The sequence below is a fragment of the Peromyscus eremicus genome, chromosome 2 (assembly GCF_949786415.1).
Source record: "Peromyscus eremicus chromosome 2, PerEre_H2_v1, whole genome shotgun sequence".
Classification (NCBI taxonomy): domain Eukaryota; kingdom Metazoa; phylum Chordata; class Mammalia; order Rodentia; family Cricetidae; genus Peromyscus; species Peromyscus eremicus.
This window is the reverse complement of record NC_081417.1, coordinates 64,583,847-64,601,241: the sequence shown is the minus strand read 5'-3', so window position 1 is coordinate 64,601,241 and position 17,395 is coordinate 64,583,847. Positions and strand designations below refer to the sequence as shown.

Sequence of the window (17,395 nt, the reverse complement as noted above, 5' to 3'; positions counted from 1 at the left end):
CACCTGCCAGCAGAGGGGCAGTATTGGTGTTGGGAGAAGTACCCTGCATGTTCACTGAATAAAGGAACAGCTCTGGGTCTTGGGAGGGAAAATGCAATACACGGCCAGATCCTGAGCTGGAAGATAGGAGCTGCTCCCACCACGGGCTGTTGGGAATGGAGGAGGGAGATGTGTGAGCCTGGCCACGGTGGGCGACTGTATGTGGCTGGAGGAGGGGGCACTGGATGCTGAGAACCAATGGGAAGCCACAGGGTAGAGATGGAGCAGTCTAAGTCACACTTGAGGAGTACACAGCCCGCTATGTGGCACGGCCATTGTCCCACTTCCTGAGCGGTTCTGATTTCTCAGAGATAGACCACAGTTCTAGCTTGTTCCTCGCCAAGTAGAGCCGGGAGAGCTAGTGTGGAGTGTGTGTGTGTGTGTGTGTGTGTGTGTGTGTGTGTGTGTGTGTGAGAGAGAGAGAGAGAGAGACATGGGGACTAGAGCATGCTGGTGTTCGGCATCCAGAAGTGACAAATGTGTAGGATGTCCAGGGAGCTGTAGCTGGGCAGCAGTCTGCAGAGATGCTCACCCTGTGATCTGTTGCTTTGATTCTTCAGGCCGCGACTTGGCAAGCACGACCCTCCCCGGGTACCCTCCGCACGTCCCCCCCGCTGGACAGGGCAGCTACTCCGCACCAACGCTGACAGGGATGGTGCCTGGTGAGTTTGCACTGTCCTCATCTCCACAGCAGGCAGCAGACGGGGTTGCTGTGGGAGGGCACTCTCTGCCCCAAAGCAGCCCAGGTGACCTCCATGCTTCAGAGAAATCAACCTGAATAAATCAGCAGAGGTCGACTCAGCCTCTTCCGCAGCAGGGTCTGCAGTGGGGCCAGGCTAACAGAGGCTTCGCTGGGGAGGACATCAGAGGCTGGGTCCTTGTCTGACACTTAAAAAGTCCCTGGTCAGCCACACTGGGCACCAGAACCCATGGCGGTGCAGGGCCAAGAGTGCAGGGCCAGCCAGTTGGGGTATCCCCTAGCCTTCCTTCCCTCCTCCAACTTCTCCTTTACTCCTCAATCTGTGTACCAGGAACCATATAGAAGCCCCCAAGGTACACTCGGTGGCCTTATCCCTTGAGCGTGAGCACAGTGTGTTTTCACGACCGGTAGGTTGTTGATGACTGAGTTTGCCACTTGGACTATACTGAACTCCATTAAAACCTTAAACTCTGTCCCTGCACCAGTGAAGTGTCATTGACACCAAGAACAGAGATCTCCATTCCTTAAAGGATGTCCTCTGTTTCCCCCTCTCCGTCCATCCCAGGGACCAGGGTGAGTCCACAGAGCCAAGGGGTGTCTTTCTCCACTCTGGAGGCCCACCTGGGTGGAGCTAAGTTTCTTCTGGCTCTACCTCAGGGCTGTCCTCTTGAAGGTGCCCTAATGGCCTGTTTGTGAACCCCTGATGGTGAGCTCTTGGTGGGGACATGAATGAGCTTGAGTGTAAGGTATAGGAGGATTCACGTGTGTGTGTGTGTGTGTGTGTGTGTGTGTGTGTGTGTGTGTGTGTGTACACGTGCATGCCAACAAGTGGAGCAGTTTAGGGCACAGGAAAGTGGGGTTTCCCACACTGCACACCCCGGCAGAGAATATCAAGGAGCCCTGGAATTGGAAATCCCATCCTGGCCTAGTTGTGTGCGCCGTGTGTTTAACAAGGTAGGAGGTTGGAGCATATTTCATTTAACGGTTTGTTAGCTTGATTTATGCCTTTTAAATATGAGACATATGGGAAATGGCCTCGGTGAGCACTCTTGTCCTGGGCCTTGCCAACACTGGGGAGGCCTGCCAGGTGGTACCCAAAAGCTTCGCCTTTCCTGCTGCAAGGATGGCCCTGTGGCAGACACCGGAAAAAAGCAGTGCCCAGACTAACAGAGGTGGTGGGCACACACTGCTACCACCACACCCTTGGGCTCCTCATCTGCCAGCCTCTAGCCGTTGAGACCACAGACCACATTCAAGAATGGCTCTTCGCCGGGCGGTGGTGGTGCACGCCTTTAATCCCAGCACTCGAGAGGGAGAGGCAGGTGGATCTCTGTGAGTTCGAGGCCAGCCTGGTCTCCAAAGCGAGTTCCAGGAAAGGCACAAAGCTACACAGAGAAACCCTGTCTCGAAAAACCAAAAAAAAAAAAAAAAAGAATGGCTCTTCACCTTTGTGTAGCACTTCCATACCAACAGGCAGACTTCTCTCTCTGTGCTCACATGGAACAGCTCTGTCAGATGGGCTGGCTCGAGGGTGTAACCCCATTTCTCTAAGTGGCTGGGATCCAAAGAAGTTAGCGGACTGCATGGAGCTGCGAATGAGCTCGGCCCCTAGCAAAGGGGTGCTCTAAGTCCCCAATTCTAGCTTTTCAGAAGGGGATTGTAGTAACCCTGGGTCCTGGTCCCAATTAGAGCTGGTGAAAGAGAGACCACATTGATGGCCCTGCCAGAGAGCCTCCCCTTCTCCCAGAGAGCTATTGAGAGAAGCAGCCAACCCTCGTCTGGTTTATCCAAAGAGAACAACCCTCCGATCCTGTCATTCCTCCAGCCCCGACTCCCAGGCCCCACATACCTGGCTATGGGATGGCAGAGACCCCACCGGGATGGCAGCTTCTCCTCCAGTAGGGATGGGAGCAGGAGTCACAGGACCATACAAGGGCACAGTGTCCCCGTCTGTTGCAATGGGAACACAGGGCCTCTGGGACTCAGTCCTTCACCACAGAGGGCAAGTGCACAGAACTGAAGAGGAGAAAGTAAGAACTATGGTTGGGGGCGTGCTGCTCAAGGACCCTGAATTCTTCCTGCTCCGTATCTCTTCCCCTGCTTCCAGCCCCTTCACTGCGGTTCCTCCTCCTGACTGGCTCCGAGCTTTCTCTTGTCCCACACTCACAGCACTTAATGCCAGATCAAGACAGCTTAGTTCTTGCTTGTCAGTGTCCTGGCCACTGTCATGTCCTGTTTCTATGTTGTCTCCAAACCTGCTTCTTAGATAGCTTACATCCCCAGCACAGAGGCCCTCGCCTTTCAGCAGAACAGTGGTCTGGCCAGCCCCCCATGCATTGTCAAGGGCTGGCCCTAGCTAGCTTGGTGGGCCCCTATTCCAGCCCCCCCTGTCCTGAGTCATCCATCTTCACTCTGTATCCTTGGCTGGACCACTTCCCACCTTGGCCTGTTGCGATCCAGCCTCACTCTTCAGGTCTGAGCACAAGCATCACTGCCCACAAGCTTCCAGGATGCTCCCACCTGGGGCCAGTGTTTTGTGTTCCATGGGCTATGTGGTGCACACCGCTCTCACTGGAACCTCCTTAGCCTTGGGTGTCATCATAGCACCAAGCAGGCTCTAGGTACTTTCTGTGAGTTTTGGCTAGGGGACGGTGTCAGGGCAAAGCAGATAAACCTGCGTTTTAATTTCCTGTGACAAGCAGAAGAAAATCCTAAATGCAGTGCTCAGGATAGCGGGAACATTCTCTCACAGCTCTGTAACGAGTCTGAAGTCAGGATCACCGGGCCAAAACGCTGGTACTGTCACAGTCCCCTCCCTGGGAAGCCCTGGAGTGGCTGTCCCTCAACTCGTCCAGCTTGGTCCTTGCTGGAGCTGCATCACCCCAAGGCCAAGTCTCTGTATCACCCTTCTTTCATATAAGGACACTCATGGCCCATGTGGGCAATCAGGGTCATTCATAGCTCAAGGTCCCAACTTCTTCACATCTGCCACCTGGTCTTGGCACTCACAGGTTTCACATAAGGAGCTCACACTTCAGGTTCCGGGGACCAGGACGTGACTACTCTGTGATCTGTTTGAGGGCTTCGATCTTACATTTGTTCAGATTTCTGCCGCTTAACCTCTCAGGTTTCCAAGTCCATGAGGTATTTACTTGATGGGATCCAGTTATCACAGCCGTGGGGGGGCCTGTTGGCATGTTCTGAGAAAACAGTTGACATGACTCTGGGGGAGCTGTTATCTAGTTTCCCAGCTCTGAGGCGGCCACACTGGGATGGATGGTTTCACTACGTGAATCAGTCTTCCGTACTTGCCGTGGGCCTGCGGGGCAATCTGCAGGGAAACCGGAAACCCCACAGCTCTCTGCCTCCGTGGGCTCTAGGAATCGCTTGGCTGTCGCTGCTCTCCACATATGAGTAGAGCCTTCCATTTATAGCATTTGCTTTCAGGACACACAGGAGGACTGCCTCCAGGGTACACTCGGGCAGTTGAACTTTGGAATGTGAAAAAAAAAACGGGCCCAGCATGTTCTGTGTTGAGTGGCAGCTTGTTGGCATGCCCTGCTTCCTGGCCCTGATGCCGTTACTGTTATCTGCCTCTCCTGCTCCAGGACGTTCTCATGTCCGGCAGGACACGGCATCCAGCTCCTCTGAGGTGTTTGCAGACTCCCTTCCTGCAGCCTTTGCAGACTGCTTACATTGAAGGGAGCAAAGCCCGCATATTGTATCAGCTTAAGGTGGAGACAGTTTTCAGTTTCTATTTTCATCAAGACTCAGCAAATGCCAAAAGTTTTGCACCAAAGATTCCATAGTGTCTTGATCGGTGAGTAAGTATCAGACGCCTGCCTGAAGATATTTGTGCAACCTAACAGATATTGACATGGCATTTGGAACTCTTAAATACCCCAGGCTGCGGGGAAGGGAGTTCGCTGCCCTTTGGCTTCAGTGAGTCTGAAAACAGGGCAAGCATCTTTGAGAATCAGTCAAGGGATCAGGGACTCCCTCCCCAGCCCCTCGCTTGGCTCCCGCTTTGGAGCTGTAGACCAAGTGCCAGCAGGCCTGACAGTGTCCTCGTCTTCCCCAGGCTGTAGCGGATACAGAAGCTGATAGACAGGAGGCCTGTCAGAACAGTGTGAACAAAGGAGCATGGCCGGTCCCCGTGGTCCCCGTGGTCCCTGTGGTCCCCCTGGCCCCCCCCCCCGTGATCCCCATGGTCCCTGTGGTCCCCGTGGTCCCCACAGTCCTGGGCACTCTAGTAGTCACTAGTAGTCAAGGATTGGGAAACATTACTTCTAGAAGTCTTGCCATTAAGTTACACACTGAAATGAGAGGTTTTGGTCTCTTGAGGAGGTGGTAGCTGAGGACGAGGGACAGAAGGGGCATCTGGAACCAGAAGGGACATCTGGAGCAAGCTGCAGGGGTGAGGCAGGAGCCTCCTCTGCTCTGCCCTGACGCTGAGGGACCTGATCCTTCGGGTGCGGCACCTGTGGCTTTCTCAGCTCCTCTCCGCCAGCCTGCCTGGCTCACTCACGCCTTTCTGTTCCTCTCCATAGACAAGCCTGCTCCAGTAACCTAAGTGTATTAATTCCCTGTTCCACCCATAGCAAATTATCATAACCCAGGGACCTAAAACAACGGAAAATTTTCTCTTACACTTCTTGAAGTCTGATCCCCAAACAGTCTAATGGAGCCAGCATCAAGGTGTTGCGTTCCCTCTGACCCTCGAAGGGAGTGCTGTTTTCTTCCGTTCTCTGGCTTGTGGCCCCATTGTTTCCTAGTTAAGGTTGGCAGTGTTGGGCCTCATCACGTATGCTGCCATCCTTCTCTCCCGGCCTTCCTCTGTCTCCTCTTAGAAGGGGTCCTGTGCTTACCTCAGGTTTATGGCTCAACCCAGGCTAACTCCTTTTTCTTCAGGACAGTTCACTGGCAACTTTAATTCTCTCTATCACTTTCATTTCTCTCTGCTCTGGGGATGAGGATGTCAGGAGAGGAAGGATTTTTCTGTTACGGTGAGACTATCCCTGATTCTGAGTTCTGCTGGCCAGGCTTAAGGGGTGGAGGCTAGAACCTGGCAGGATACGGCCAAGTGTAGCAGGGTCCTGTGTGGTCCGCCAAGTTTGACTCGTGGGAGTAACATACACTTTGCATAGGTGGTAGATGATAGACTTCAGACATTTCATTCCCACCCTGTGTAGAGACTCTTCTCACAATTAGAACAGAACCCAGGGAACTGGGCAAGTTTAGAAAAGGCCCACAGAAGCCAGCCAGCAAAGACTTGGTGGAGACTCCAGCACTGATGAGAAGTTGAACCATTGCCCTCTGGGTACTTCTCTAGAGAATGAATGGCTTTTTGCTCTTTGTGTGTGCATGTGTGCACGTGCGTGTGCATGTGCGTGTGCACATGTGTCCCGCTTTCTCCTCGAGCTCTCCTTGGGCCTTCCTTCTGCTGGAGCTCTCCTTGGGCCTTCCTTCTGCTGGAGCTCTCCTTGGGCCTTCCTTCTGCTGGAGCTCTCCTTGGGCTGGCCGCAGAGCGCACACCTGTTGCTTGTCTCTGACTCTTTGCTGCCCTCTCGTGGCCTCCAGTCATTTGGCCATACTAGGACTAGAGGAAGGAACCCAGACACAAAGGGGATGAAGCCACAGCCAGTCCATTCTCTTGTCTACTGTTCACTCCTCAGACATTTCCTAAGAAACACTAAGTGCTGGTTCTGGGTCCAGCGTGGCGTTTCAGACCCAGTTGCTGCCCTCAGGGAGCTCCCAGTCTAATTTAGGAGACAGATTAAAAATAAAATCACTCCATGTACTGTGTTAAAAGGTATGGCATTGAGGAGATGACTTAATAATAACTTATTATTATTATTATTTTATTGTACAACAGGTATTAATAACAATAAAATACCTGTTGTGCAAGTGTGAGGACCTGAGTTCAGTCCTCTGACCCCACATTTAAAAAAAAATCCAGGCATGGTGGCACACACTTGTCATTCTGGCTCTGGGAAAGCAGAGACAGAGGATCCCTGGGGCCTGCTGGCCAACTTGATTATTTGAGTGAGCTCTAGACCAGTGTGAGACTGTCAAGACAAGGTGGACAGTGCCTCCTGAGGAGTGACCCTGAGGTTGGCTATGGCCGCCACATGCATCCACATGAGTGTGCACACTCAGATAGATAGACAGACAGATAGATAGATAGATAGATAGATAGATAGATAGATAGATAGATAGATAGATAATAGATAAATAGATGATAGATAGATAGATAGATAGATAGATAGATAGATAGATAGATGATAGGTAAATAGATAATAGATGATAGATGATACATAGATGATAGATACATAGATGGATAGACAGATGTTAGATAGAGATGGATAGATGATAGATGATAGATAGATAGATAGATAGATAGATAGATAGATAGATAGATAATAGACAGACAGACAGAAGATAAACTCCAGGAATGTATGCAGTGCTCAAGAAGTCAGAGGGAAGGGATTGTTGAGTTGCCTGGGGTAATGGGATGGAGTGGAGGCAATCAGGGAAGGTATCTTAGAGATCATTTGAGTCAAAGCTTGAAGACTGGATTTGCCAGTCAGAAATGCCAGTACCGGGTAAGGAACCCTTGAGCGTCAGGGCATGAGGCAGTGATCTGCTGCAGATGTCTGGAATGGCCTTAGGACCTGAGGCCTCTATGTCCTCCCACATAGCTCAGTCCTGTGTGGGTAAATCCACTGAGGTGTCTCTGGACTTGGGGAAAAACTGGCAGCCACACAGGCTTTCTGAAGTCTTGCTACAGAGGGGGAGAGGTGTCATAAAAGCAAAGACTCAGAATTGGAAAAGCCCCTGGGCCTGAGGGCCCTGCTTGAGCTGAGGAGACCTGGGTTCTGATCCCAGCAGCCAGACTGTCTGACACTAATAGGACTTTGTACATGACCCTGGGGCTTCTTGCTCCTAAAACTGGAGACAGTGGGTGGGGAAACAGGACTGAATGCACCCTAAGGCATTTCCTAGCCCTGCCACTCCAGGCCAGTGTCCACGCAAACGCCATCTGGCCAGCCTAGGGAGCTCTGGAGTCCCATTATTTCTGCTCGCTCTAAATAGGCAGTAAATGCTTCCAGGTTCTCTTCATATTTGGGGCTATGATGTGATAGAGCCCCCACCCCCTGGCTGCAGGGTGACTCAGCAAGGACCTCTAGGGATTGCTGAAGGAAAGAGGCCAAGGATTACAGATCTTACATAAGCCTTCCAGACTTAAACTAGAAAGGTCCCCAAAACTGCCCCAGGCCAGGACTAGCTCTCAAGACCAACACACCTGGAATCGGTGCCCAAAAGCTCGGGAATCTGGAAACTTAGGGCACTCTTTTGCTCCATCGGCATAAGCTAAGTTCCTTTCAGAAGCGTAAAGGTGGTGAAGAGGGAGCGTATCCCAGGCCCCAGCAGGTGCTGGGAGTCTGTTCACACAGATCAATCAGAAAAAAGTTCCTAGCAGGGAAAGATGGCTCAGCCCAGGCATCCTTGGCCTGCCAGGAAGGGGAACACTTGGCCACACTAGGGGAACTTGGAGCTGGTAGATGAGGAAACCTTATCTTGGGCGCTTGTCTGGATCACAGTCAATGGCTCCCAGGTCTCTGACCCCACTGATGGTGGTGGTCGACCCCAGGATCCAGTCACGGTATGTGAGGCTGTGTTGAGATTCTGACCAAGTTTCCACCAAAGGCCCTTGTTTAGTTACTTTTCTATTGCCACGATGAGATGCCATGACCAAGGCAGCTTATAAAACAAAAGCATTTAATTGGGGGCTGGCTTACAGTTTGAGAGGATTGGTCCGCTACCGTCATGGCAGGCAGCAGGTAGGCTTCATGCTAGAGAAGTAGGTGAGAGCTCACATCTGATCCACAAATTTCAGAGACAGGGGAGAGAGAGAGAGAGAGAGAGAGGGAGAGGGAGGGAGGGAGGGAGGGAGAGAGAGAGAGGGAGGGAGGGAGGGGAGAGAGATTGAGCCTGGTATTGGCTTTTGAAACCTCAAAGCCACCCCCAGTGACACACCTCCTCCAACAGGCCACACCTCCGGACCCTTCGCACTCCCTGGGGGCCAAGTGTTCAAGCATAAGGGCTATGGGAGCCATTCTGGTTCGAATCAGCAGAGACCCTCTACTAGTGGTTTCCTTGAAAACAATACAGTGACTAGGTTGTAGTGGTCTTGCAGATAAAAGGGCTACGGTCAAGATTCACTTTAGAAGGAATGAAAATGTTTGTGGGAGCCTTGCACACTGGATATATAAGGATGCCCTCAATGCCCTCCCCTGCTCAGAGTTTGGAGTGCTTGGTTGGTACAGAGGGGAGCATGGGAGACACATGAGGTTCTAAGAAGGATTGATGGTCTCACTGGGCCTTGGGTTGGGCCATCAGCTTCTAGATCCTGATGATCAAGGTAGATTCTGATGAGAGAGATCAGATGTGAATCCAGTACAGAGGAAGGACTGACATCCCTAGACGCTGGCCCCACAGTCAGTACAAAGCAGCTTGACTCCAGTCCTAGGACTCAAGGCTGCTCATCTGGGAATGGCTCCAGTACCACTGCTTGCCAAAAGGCCAGCCAAGAGGGCCCATGGCAGTTCTCTCTGGTTACCTGCCTGAGTCTTGCCTGGGGGCAAATGAGGAGGAGCAGATACAGGCCTGGCTTAGCAGGGATGGGGTGGAGCAGAAGAGGCTGCCATCATAGGAAGAGCCAGGCCAGAGGGCACCCCACCACCACTCTCCTGTCCTTACCACCCGGGCTGCTCATGTGGAGGGGCCAGGGCTCACACCAGCCTTTGTCCACTGGACATCAGTGGTCTGACCGCTTAAGGCTGAGGACCCCCCCACACACACACACCTGCCCAGCCTTCCTTCTCCTTTTTCTCCCATTATCGTGAGTATCAGCCCCTCCCAGACTGGAGAACCTGCAGAGGGCCCACGCTGGATGTCCCGCAAGACTGTAAAGAGGGGTGCAGGGTCCCAGACAGGCCTTGTGTGAAAGATCTATTCCCTTTTTTAGGACTTTACAACAGTCTGATGCCTGAGGGGGGGAATATGTACTTTGCCTCTGAAATTCAAAAAGGAAGCTGGCAGGCTAGCATTAATAAACGTTATGTGAAATGTCTGCATATTGCAACATTAACTTTTATTAACTATTACATTTAATGCTCATAAAAATTTCATCACACTTGAAAACAATTTTAGGTTAGAGTGTTTCACTTTGTAAAAGTTCCCAAGTCCACACCATGATTGCTAAGAAATCACAGCTAATAATCACTCACATTACTCGTGGTCAAGTGGTCTCAAAAGCAAGAACATAATTATAAGCTTTTGGTGATTTTAGAGCAGAAATTAACAGTGGGCTATAGTGATTGTGCTGTTAGAATAGAAGGGGCCTTCACAGGATGGTACTTGGGTGCCTGGGGAGGAGGGACTTGGGATAGACCGAATTTCCTGTTAAACCATGTTGACCACATGAGTAAAGGCAAGGCCTTCAGAGGATGAGGTGTTAGCAGCCCTCAGTCCCTCCCTTCAGTTCATTGACCATCTACATCTACACATGAACCTAAGGACACCTTGTCAAGCAAGTCATTTAGGGCCTAGAGAGGAAAAAGTGTGGTGTCACATAAGCCCAGGGATTTAGCCTAGCCAGGGGAGTGCTGGGCTCAAAAGAGGGGGGCATGTGCTTCTACAGAGGTCTGTGTAAAGATGGGGAACACACCATGGCCCATATTCAAAGGTAAGGAAGTGAGAAGCCAGCTAACGCCTTCAGAGGTGTCTGTGTCGCTGTCCCTACACATGGGAGGGACCTGGCAAAACAGTCCTCACCTGGAGAAACCAGGTGTTAGTCAGTGCAGGGAGGGGGATGACCTTCACAGAAAGGGCCTGAGCCATGTGTTGTCCTGTGCACTGGCCCCTTCTGTACCAGCTCTGGCCTGTGTTTTGCCTCTTTGTTTGCTGGAATCCATAACCCCTTGTTTCCAAGACTTTGTCAGCTGTCAGCCCTCAGCTGGGTCAGCCACCGCCTCTAGCTCACTGCACCTAAGACACTTCTTTCCAGAGCCCAGAGCCTACAGAAGCAGTGGGAGTCAGTAGGAGACCTCCCAGGGAAGAGCGTTCTCAAATGACACCAAATCTCCATGCTTCTGCCAACCTAAACTTCACGGAGTTGACTGTCCAGAGAGGTGACACACACTTGTTACCCAAGTTGCCGCTGAAAGCACCTTATGAAAGCGGAATATTCACCCCAGTTCAGAAGCAAGTTAACAGCTCTGGTGGTGATGTACCTAGTTTGGGCCTCACACCATAGGCAACCTGGGAATAATCAGGCTGAGTGAGGTCTAGAACTCCTGTCTCAAGTTCAGCCAGCCTTGGTGCCCCTGGAGACTAAGAAGGCATGGAACCTATTTTAGAGCGAGTTCTAATTGGTCTTAATAATAAAATCCCAGAGTCAGATATCAGGGTAAATGCTGAAAGATCAGAGAAGTAAAGGAGTAGCCAAAGTCACCTCTTACCTCTACAGAATCCTCAGACCGAAAGGGCAGGCCGATCTCCTGTCTCCTCCCTCCTTATATTCCTCTCTCCACTCAGCCATATCACTTCCTGTTTCCTCCTCCCTAGTGTTGGGATTAAAGGCGTGTGCCTCCCAAGTACTGGGATCAAGGGCATGAGACCCCAAGAGCTGGGATTAAAGGTGTGTGCCACCACTGCCCGGCCTCTATGGCTAACTAGTGGCTGGCTCTGCACTCTGATCTCCAGGCAAGTTTTATTTGTTAGAGCACAGACAAAATATCACCACAGCCTATTTAATAGGCACTGGGCCCAGGAGAAGAATATGGCTTCCCTGGTGCTCCCCTGAGGCACCAGACCCACAGTTCCTTCCAGGCCCAGCAGAAGCCCTTCCTTCTGGGATGCTAGGGAACTGCACTTCAGATTCTGGGATATTCCTTTCTCCCTCCCTATCCATCTGTCAATGTTGAGTCTGCCCTAGGCTAATCAACACTTACTCTTTCAGGGTACCTATTTGTCATTAAGGACCTCAATTCCCCTGTGAGCACCCCAGGGCCTTGTCCATGGTCAGCTCAACCCCAGGCCACCAACCATGGTCTGCCTGCTTGGAGCTGTTGGGACTTTGTGCCCCTGTCTCCTGATGGCTTCTGGGGTTAGACCCAGCCTGGAGCTCCTCTCAGAGGAGGGACTATGCCCAGTCCCGACACACAGTAGATGTCTGGGAGATGTAGGTAGAACTTACTGAAATACTGCACCCACTGCTTCCTCGCTTAACTGGCCTGAGTGAAGTCCAGGCTCAGGGCCCGGGGTGTAATTAAACAGGGCTTGTGCTCCACTTAAACGCTGCCCTAATCCTTCCAGTATTTGCTCTGGCTGCTCTCTGGAAGATACTGAGACAATGGCCCTTGTTACCCTCGGTTTGAGCTATTTATTTTTTTTTCCACTTTTCCTCCTTCCCCTCCCGGGGGACTCGCCTCTCGCCCTCATCCCTCATGTTTCCCCTTTCACTTCACTGTCACTCTCATTGTCCCCCTGGGGCCTGGAAGGCAGGGTGACAGGCAAGAGGAGCCCAACCAGGCCAGGGAGGCTGGAAATATAGTCATTAATGGGAGCCGGGAAGCCCAGATGTCCTCCCTGAATGCGGGTAATTTGTTTTTAATGAAAAACCACGCGGTGACCCTGAACAAATGAATGTTCTTTATAAGGAGTCTATGTGCAGAGGCAAAATAAAGGACTTAAGGGAGGCTTAAAGCCAGGCTGGGAAGGAAGGAAGGAAGAAACAAGGAGAAAAAAAGTGTGAACTGTCTCCTCGTATTCTTTTGTCTAAAGAACATCCCAGCTCAGAAACGCTTGGGAAGTGTCCCTCCAGACCAGGAGACAGGACAGTTGGGACCATCTTGAGGCACTTTTCACCCAAGTACTAAGAACGTGACCTCTCATTCGCACCGAGCTTTATGGTTTCCAAACCTCCCAGCATAACTGCTGGCCCCAGTTTACAGAGATAAAAACTGAGCTCCAGGTAAAGGGGTTGTTAGAGTCACACCACAAACGGAGACTCTGGCCGACAGGAGAAGGACTTCACCCACTTGAAGTTCGACTCCTCGACACTCGGCATTCTTGTCTAGAAGGGGCTTCCTCTGTGAGGCGCCAGAGGAGGGTTGTGGCGTGAGCTGATCCGCAACAAATGAAAGTGCCATGTTAATATTGAGGGGCCTGGACTGAACCAAATGCACTGGGACTTGGGGAATGCCCTGTTTTTCCAAGAACACGTTAGGTAAGGATTCATATAGAGAGAACACCCAGGAATGAGGCTGGGGGATGAGGGGGGGGACAAAAAACAAAACACCTGATTGACACAAAAAAATTCTGAGTCTGACTTTCACAGCTCAGGAACGGGCCCTGCAGCCTCCCCCTCCCAGGCTCTTTCCTGAGGGTATAGAGCAGGTCATGGTGGGAACGGCAGCCATTCGGGCACTGTCTCAAGAGAGCTGCAGCTAGGGGCCCTGCCCACGGTGGGCAAGTCCACTGTTGGAGAAACATGACAGGTGGCTGAAGCAGGCCTGGGTTGAGGAGTGCGGATGGAGACCATGCTAACACATACTTCTCAGGGTCCAGAGAGGCCTTCACGTAGTCTACAGTACCCTCCATCGTGGAGAGAGAGGCCTGGAGTCCCAAGCTGAGGACAGGAGAGGCTGTGGGCAGAGTCACAGGGAAGGCTAAAGGAAGAGCCAGCCTGCTGTCATGTCTCCAATTGCCTCAGTTCTTCCTGGAAGCAAGGAAGGGAAGCATCTTGCCTCCCACCCACCCACAGACTTGGAGTTTCCCAAATACTCCCAGGCACCAGAGCTTCTAAGTGTCTAAAAAACCCTTGTCCCGCTGGCCCTCCATCATGCTCCTGCTGGGGCCTGTAGGCCTGGCCAGCTCTGAGAGCCCTTCCTGCTCTGGCCCAGAGGATATAGATGGTGTCCTCCCCAGGCCAGCAGAGTAGGGCCTGGAACCTGGGGCATTGTGGGGAGGGTGGGGGGAGGTCCTGCTCCTTCCAGCTCTGCTTTTCACCCTCGTCAGGTAGCTGGACAAAATGCAATGGTTGTGTTCTTTCTCTGGGCTCAGTCCCTCTGGAAGGGGCAGCCCAACCAGAAAATCAGGCAAACAGCAAACTCGGAGCACAACCCGTGCCTGCCATCACTAAGTCTGCCCTCTGGGTTAGGCCTTTGCCCCCCAGCATGACAGTCCCCAGCCTCGAAGCAGACCTTCCTCGCAGCAGGCTTCTGTAACTGAGGGTTTACTCTTCACCAGCTTCCCAGGCGGATTTCAGCCACATCAGGCTGGCTGGGGATCCCGATCACAGAATGGGAGGGCTGCCAACATTCCTTGTAATGCTGGATGTATGACCACCCCGCCCTTGGAAGGCGACCTCACTGCCTTGGTGCCCAGCCCTGCTCCTGGAGTGGCCACACCCCTCCCCACTCCAGCTGGGAACCGGGATCATGCCAGGAAACAGTGCCTCTCTGGATGCATCCCAGAGCATCCTTCCGGAAGTGCACTGCCAACCAAAATGATCAGGAGAAACACCGGCATGTTGCTGTTTCTACAGTGGACAATTACAAACACCCGGCAAGGCTGCCAACTGGCAAGCGAATTCCGGAAATGGCTTGGCTTCGTTACGCTGCCACTGAGCCAGCTGGGTGGGGTCCGCATTTGTGAGCGAGGTTCTGGCTGTCTCCCTTCATGTGCACTCCACTCAGTCGTTCCCGGGGTACTCAAGGCTCTTCCTCGATGCTGAGCCCGGTTCCCAGTGTGGGCACAGACACGACCAAATGATTCTGAAGCCCTAAGAGCTTCTAGGAGGAGAAGCGGCCGCGTTTCATGTTCAGCATGGAGGAAAGGCAACTTGAACACGGTGCTTGGGAGTGGCTTTGCTGGAATGATCGGCCCAGGAGGCGAAGAAGATACAAAAGGGTGAGGTTGGAGGGGCACAACAGCTGGAAGCTGGCCTGCTCACAGGGGCACGTGCCTGACTGGTGACCAGCTCCGGTCCCATTCATGATGGGAGGGAAGGCTGCTGCCTGGACATCTCAGGCCCAAAGCAGGGGCTGACCTGTGTGTACAAACAGGAGGCTCCATATTTAGGAGCAGGGAGGAGCAAGGGAGGTGCCCTGAATGGCTGCCTGCTTTGGAAATTTCTATGCATTTGTAATAACAAAATTACCATAATTTGCTCGTTAACGCCGCTAGATCAGTCAAGCATTGTTCCTTCGCAGGCGGGCTGGGAGGTGCGCGCCTCTCTGCACACTCCACGCACCCCAGCCAGCCTGCCAGCCCGTCGTTGGAGCACTAGAAATTAGCATGCAAATGGTCCTAATTCGGTGGGCGAGCTGTCAGGCAGGCCTCTCCGGCCTCGTCTCTGTGAAGACCCTGACAGCCCAGCTCCAGAGCTGGCCCACCCTCCTTGCTCCAGCCAGGAGGAGCTCTAAGGGGCACCTCCAGACTGACAGCTTGGCCGTCTCCCTCCCTCTGCTAGTGCCATCAGGCCTGGCGGCAGACTCCCTAGGGAGCAAGCAGGGCCTGCCACCATGCTGGCCCGAGGCAGGCTAGCGGGTGGGCTGCGGGGGAGGCTGGCCCATGCTCAGGCCCACCAGCCTTGGCTGGCTTGAGCATATGGGACAATGTGAGAATGGAGAGGTGTCCCCTCACTCAGGGTCCAATCCTAGCCGATAGGCTCCAAGTGACCCCATGGGACTCTGGGAGTACCTTCTCTCTCTGTCCATGTGAAGGAAGGTGGGTCAACTGCTGATTCCAGGGTTACTGGCCCCTGAGGGAGCTCGGCTTCTACCCAGGCTTGCGGTCGACACCTTCTCAGTGGCGTCATCTTTTTGTTCTCCTGTGAGGAGATGACGGCCTTGCATGGTAGAGGCAGCGAAATTAACTGAGACCTTCCACGCACTGTCCTTTTGTTGACTTTTCCCACCCCTCAGCCCCTGGCCTTTCACTGTCCATCTGGAGGGCAGGTGGGCGCTGCCCCATTTCATGGAGGATGGAGCCTGCTTCCCCCTTGTGACTCGAAGTACTAGGATATAAGCCTGGAGTCTCATAGAGCCTTTTTGTGTGTGTGTGTGTGGAGGGGGCTGATTCTGTTGCCCAGGCTAGCCTGGAACTCCTGAACACTTCTATTTCAGTTTTCTTGTGGTGCTCAGGGTGGAACCCAAGGCAAATACTCAATCATGGAACCTTCCTCAGAGCTCTTTGAAGAGAAAACTCAGATCACCCTCTACCTGGCACGTGACCCATGGCTTATTCCATTTACCCAGAGCTGTCCTCAGGCTGTTTCTTAGGACCCCATTTCTTCTCCTGAGCAGATAGAACTATTGCCAGGACTCAGAGTCTGGTGAGCGGAAAGCAGGCTGGATCTTAGTTCCTAAATCACCCTGCCAGTCATCTGGCTGTCCTTGTTCAGTAATCGACACAGTCATTCCTAGGCCAGAGATGGTACCAGGTGCCCTGGAACCGGAGTTACAGACAGTTGTGACATGCCGAGTGGGTGCTGGGAACTGAACCTGGTCCTCTGGAGAAGCAATCCGTGCTCTTAGTGACTGAGACATCTCTCCAGCCCTCACTGGGCCTTTTTAAACCTTCAGATAAATGAAGAGGTAAGAGAGACCCTAAGAACTCCAAAGCCCTGCTTCTCCTGGCTCTCTGGGGGACATGAACCCCTGCTGCCTCACAAGGCTGCTTCATACTCAGCACAGAGCCTGACATAAGACACCTGCTCATGGACCGGTTAACCCACTTTAAATAAGCTGGAGATCCACCCAGGAGGCGTTCGGACAGTGCTTGGCCACCAGGATGCTCCCGTCAGTGCGTGGGGCAGCGTTCTCCTCCTACAACTTTCCTTTCCCACTTATTCCGGTTGGACTTTGGGGGGTCATGAGAAGACACTGGGGGAAACTTGGGTTCTGTATACCAACCTCTCATGTCGTGCCAACCACAGAACCCCTGGCACTATGGCAACATCTCAGGGGCACATCTGTTTCCACCCAAGAGCTGCTGGGAACTTCTGAAATTCCCTGCGTGCATTGGGAAAGAGGCTTGCCTGTTTAATTTCTGCTGGAGAAAGGGTTGCAGGGCTCCCCCTAGTGGCCAAGTGAGATGCCTCACTCCCTACACTCGGGTGTGTGGTAGGATAACACACACACACACACACACACACACACACACACACACACACACACTTGGTTTACTCAGTTTCCACATCTATTCTCTGCCAGATTCCTCACCACAACCCTGGAGTCACATCTCGCCCTGCTCTTGTCATAGGCTCAACGTGAGGACGGGGCTGGCCAAGCACAGCCAGGAAGAGACCAGAGTATTTGCCGTCTACCCAGCAGCCCACCGCCATACTTGGTCTTAGATTTTGCCAGTGACCATCTGCTTGCATGGCATGTGGCCTGGCCGTCCCCCATCTTATGGCATAAGGCCCCAAGGGCCAGAGATTTTTACCCTTTGGAAAAATCAGTCTTGATATGAATGTTTGTGGTGGCTTCCCTGTCTCCTCACTGCCACCGTTGTTCCTACAGACCTTTATTTTATTTTATTCCATTGAGACAGGGTGTGGTGGCTTGAATGAAAATGGCCCCC

The 17,395-nt window shown here is 52.6% G+C and overlaps 1 protein-coding gene across 2 annotated transcripts in view; it reads left to right on the top strand.

The window, feature by feature from the left end:
* The window catches only part of Pax5 (paired box 5), a 177,079-nt gene that overhangs the window by 136,303 nt on the left and 23,381 nt on the right, over positions 1–17,395 (top strand). For both annotated transcript variants that reach the window (XM_059254259.1, XM_059254260.1), the window contains one exon: positions 600–701. In XM_059254259.1, the coding sequence (XP_059110242.1) occupies positions 600–701 (102 nt within the window). The remainder of the gene's footprint in view (positions 1–599; positions 702–17,395) is intronic.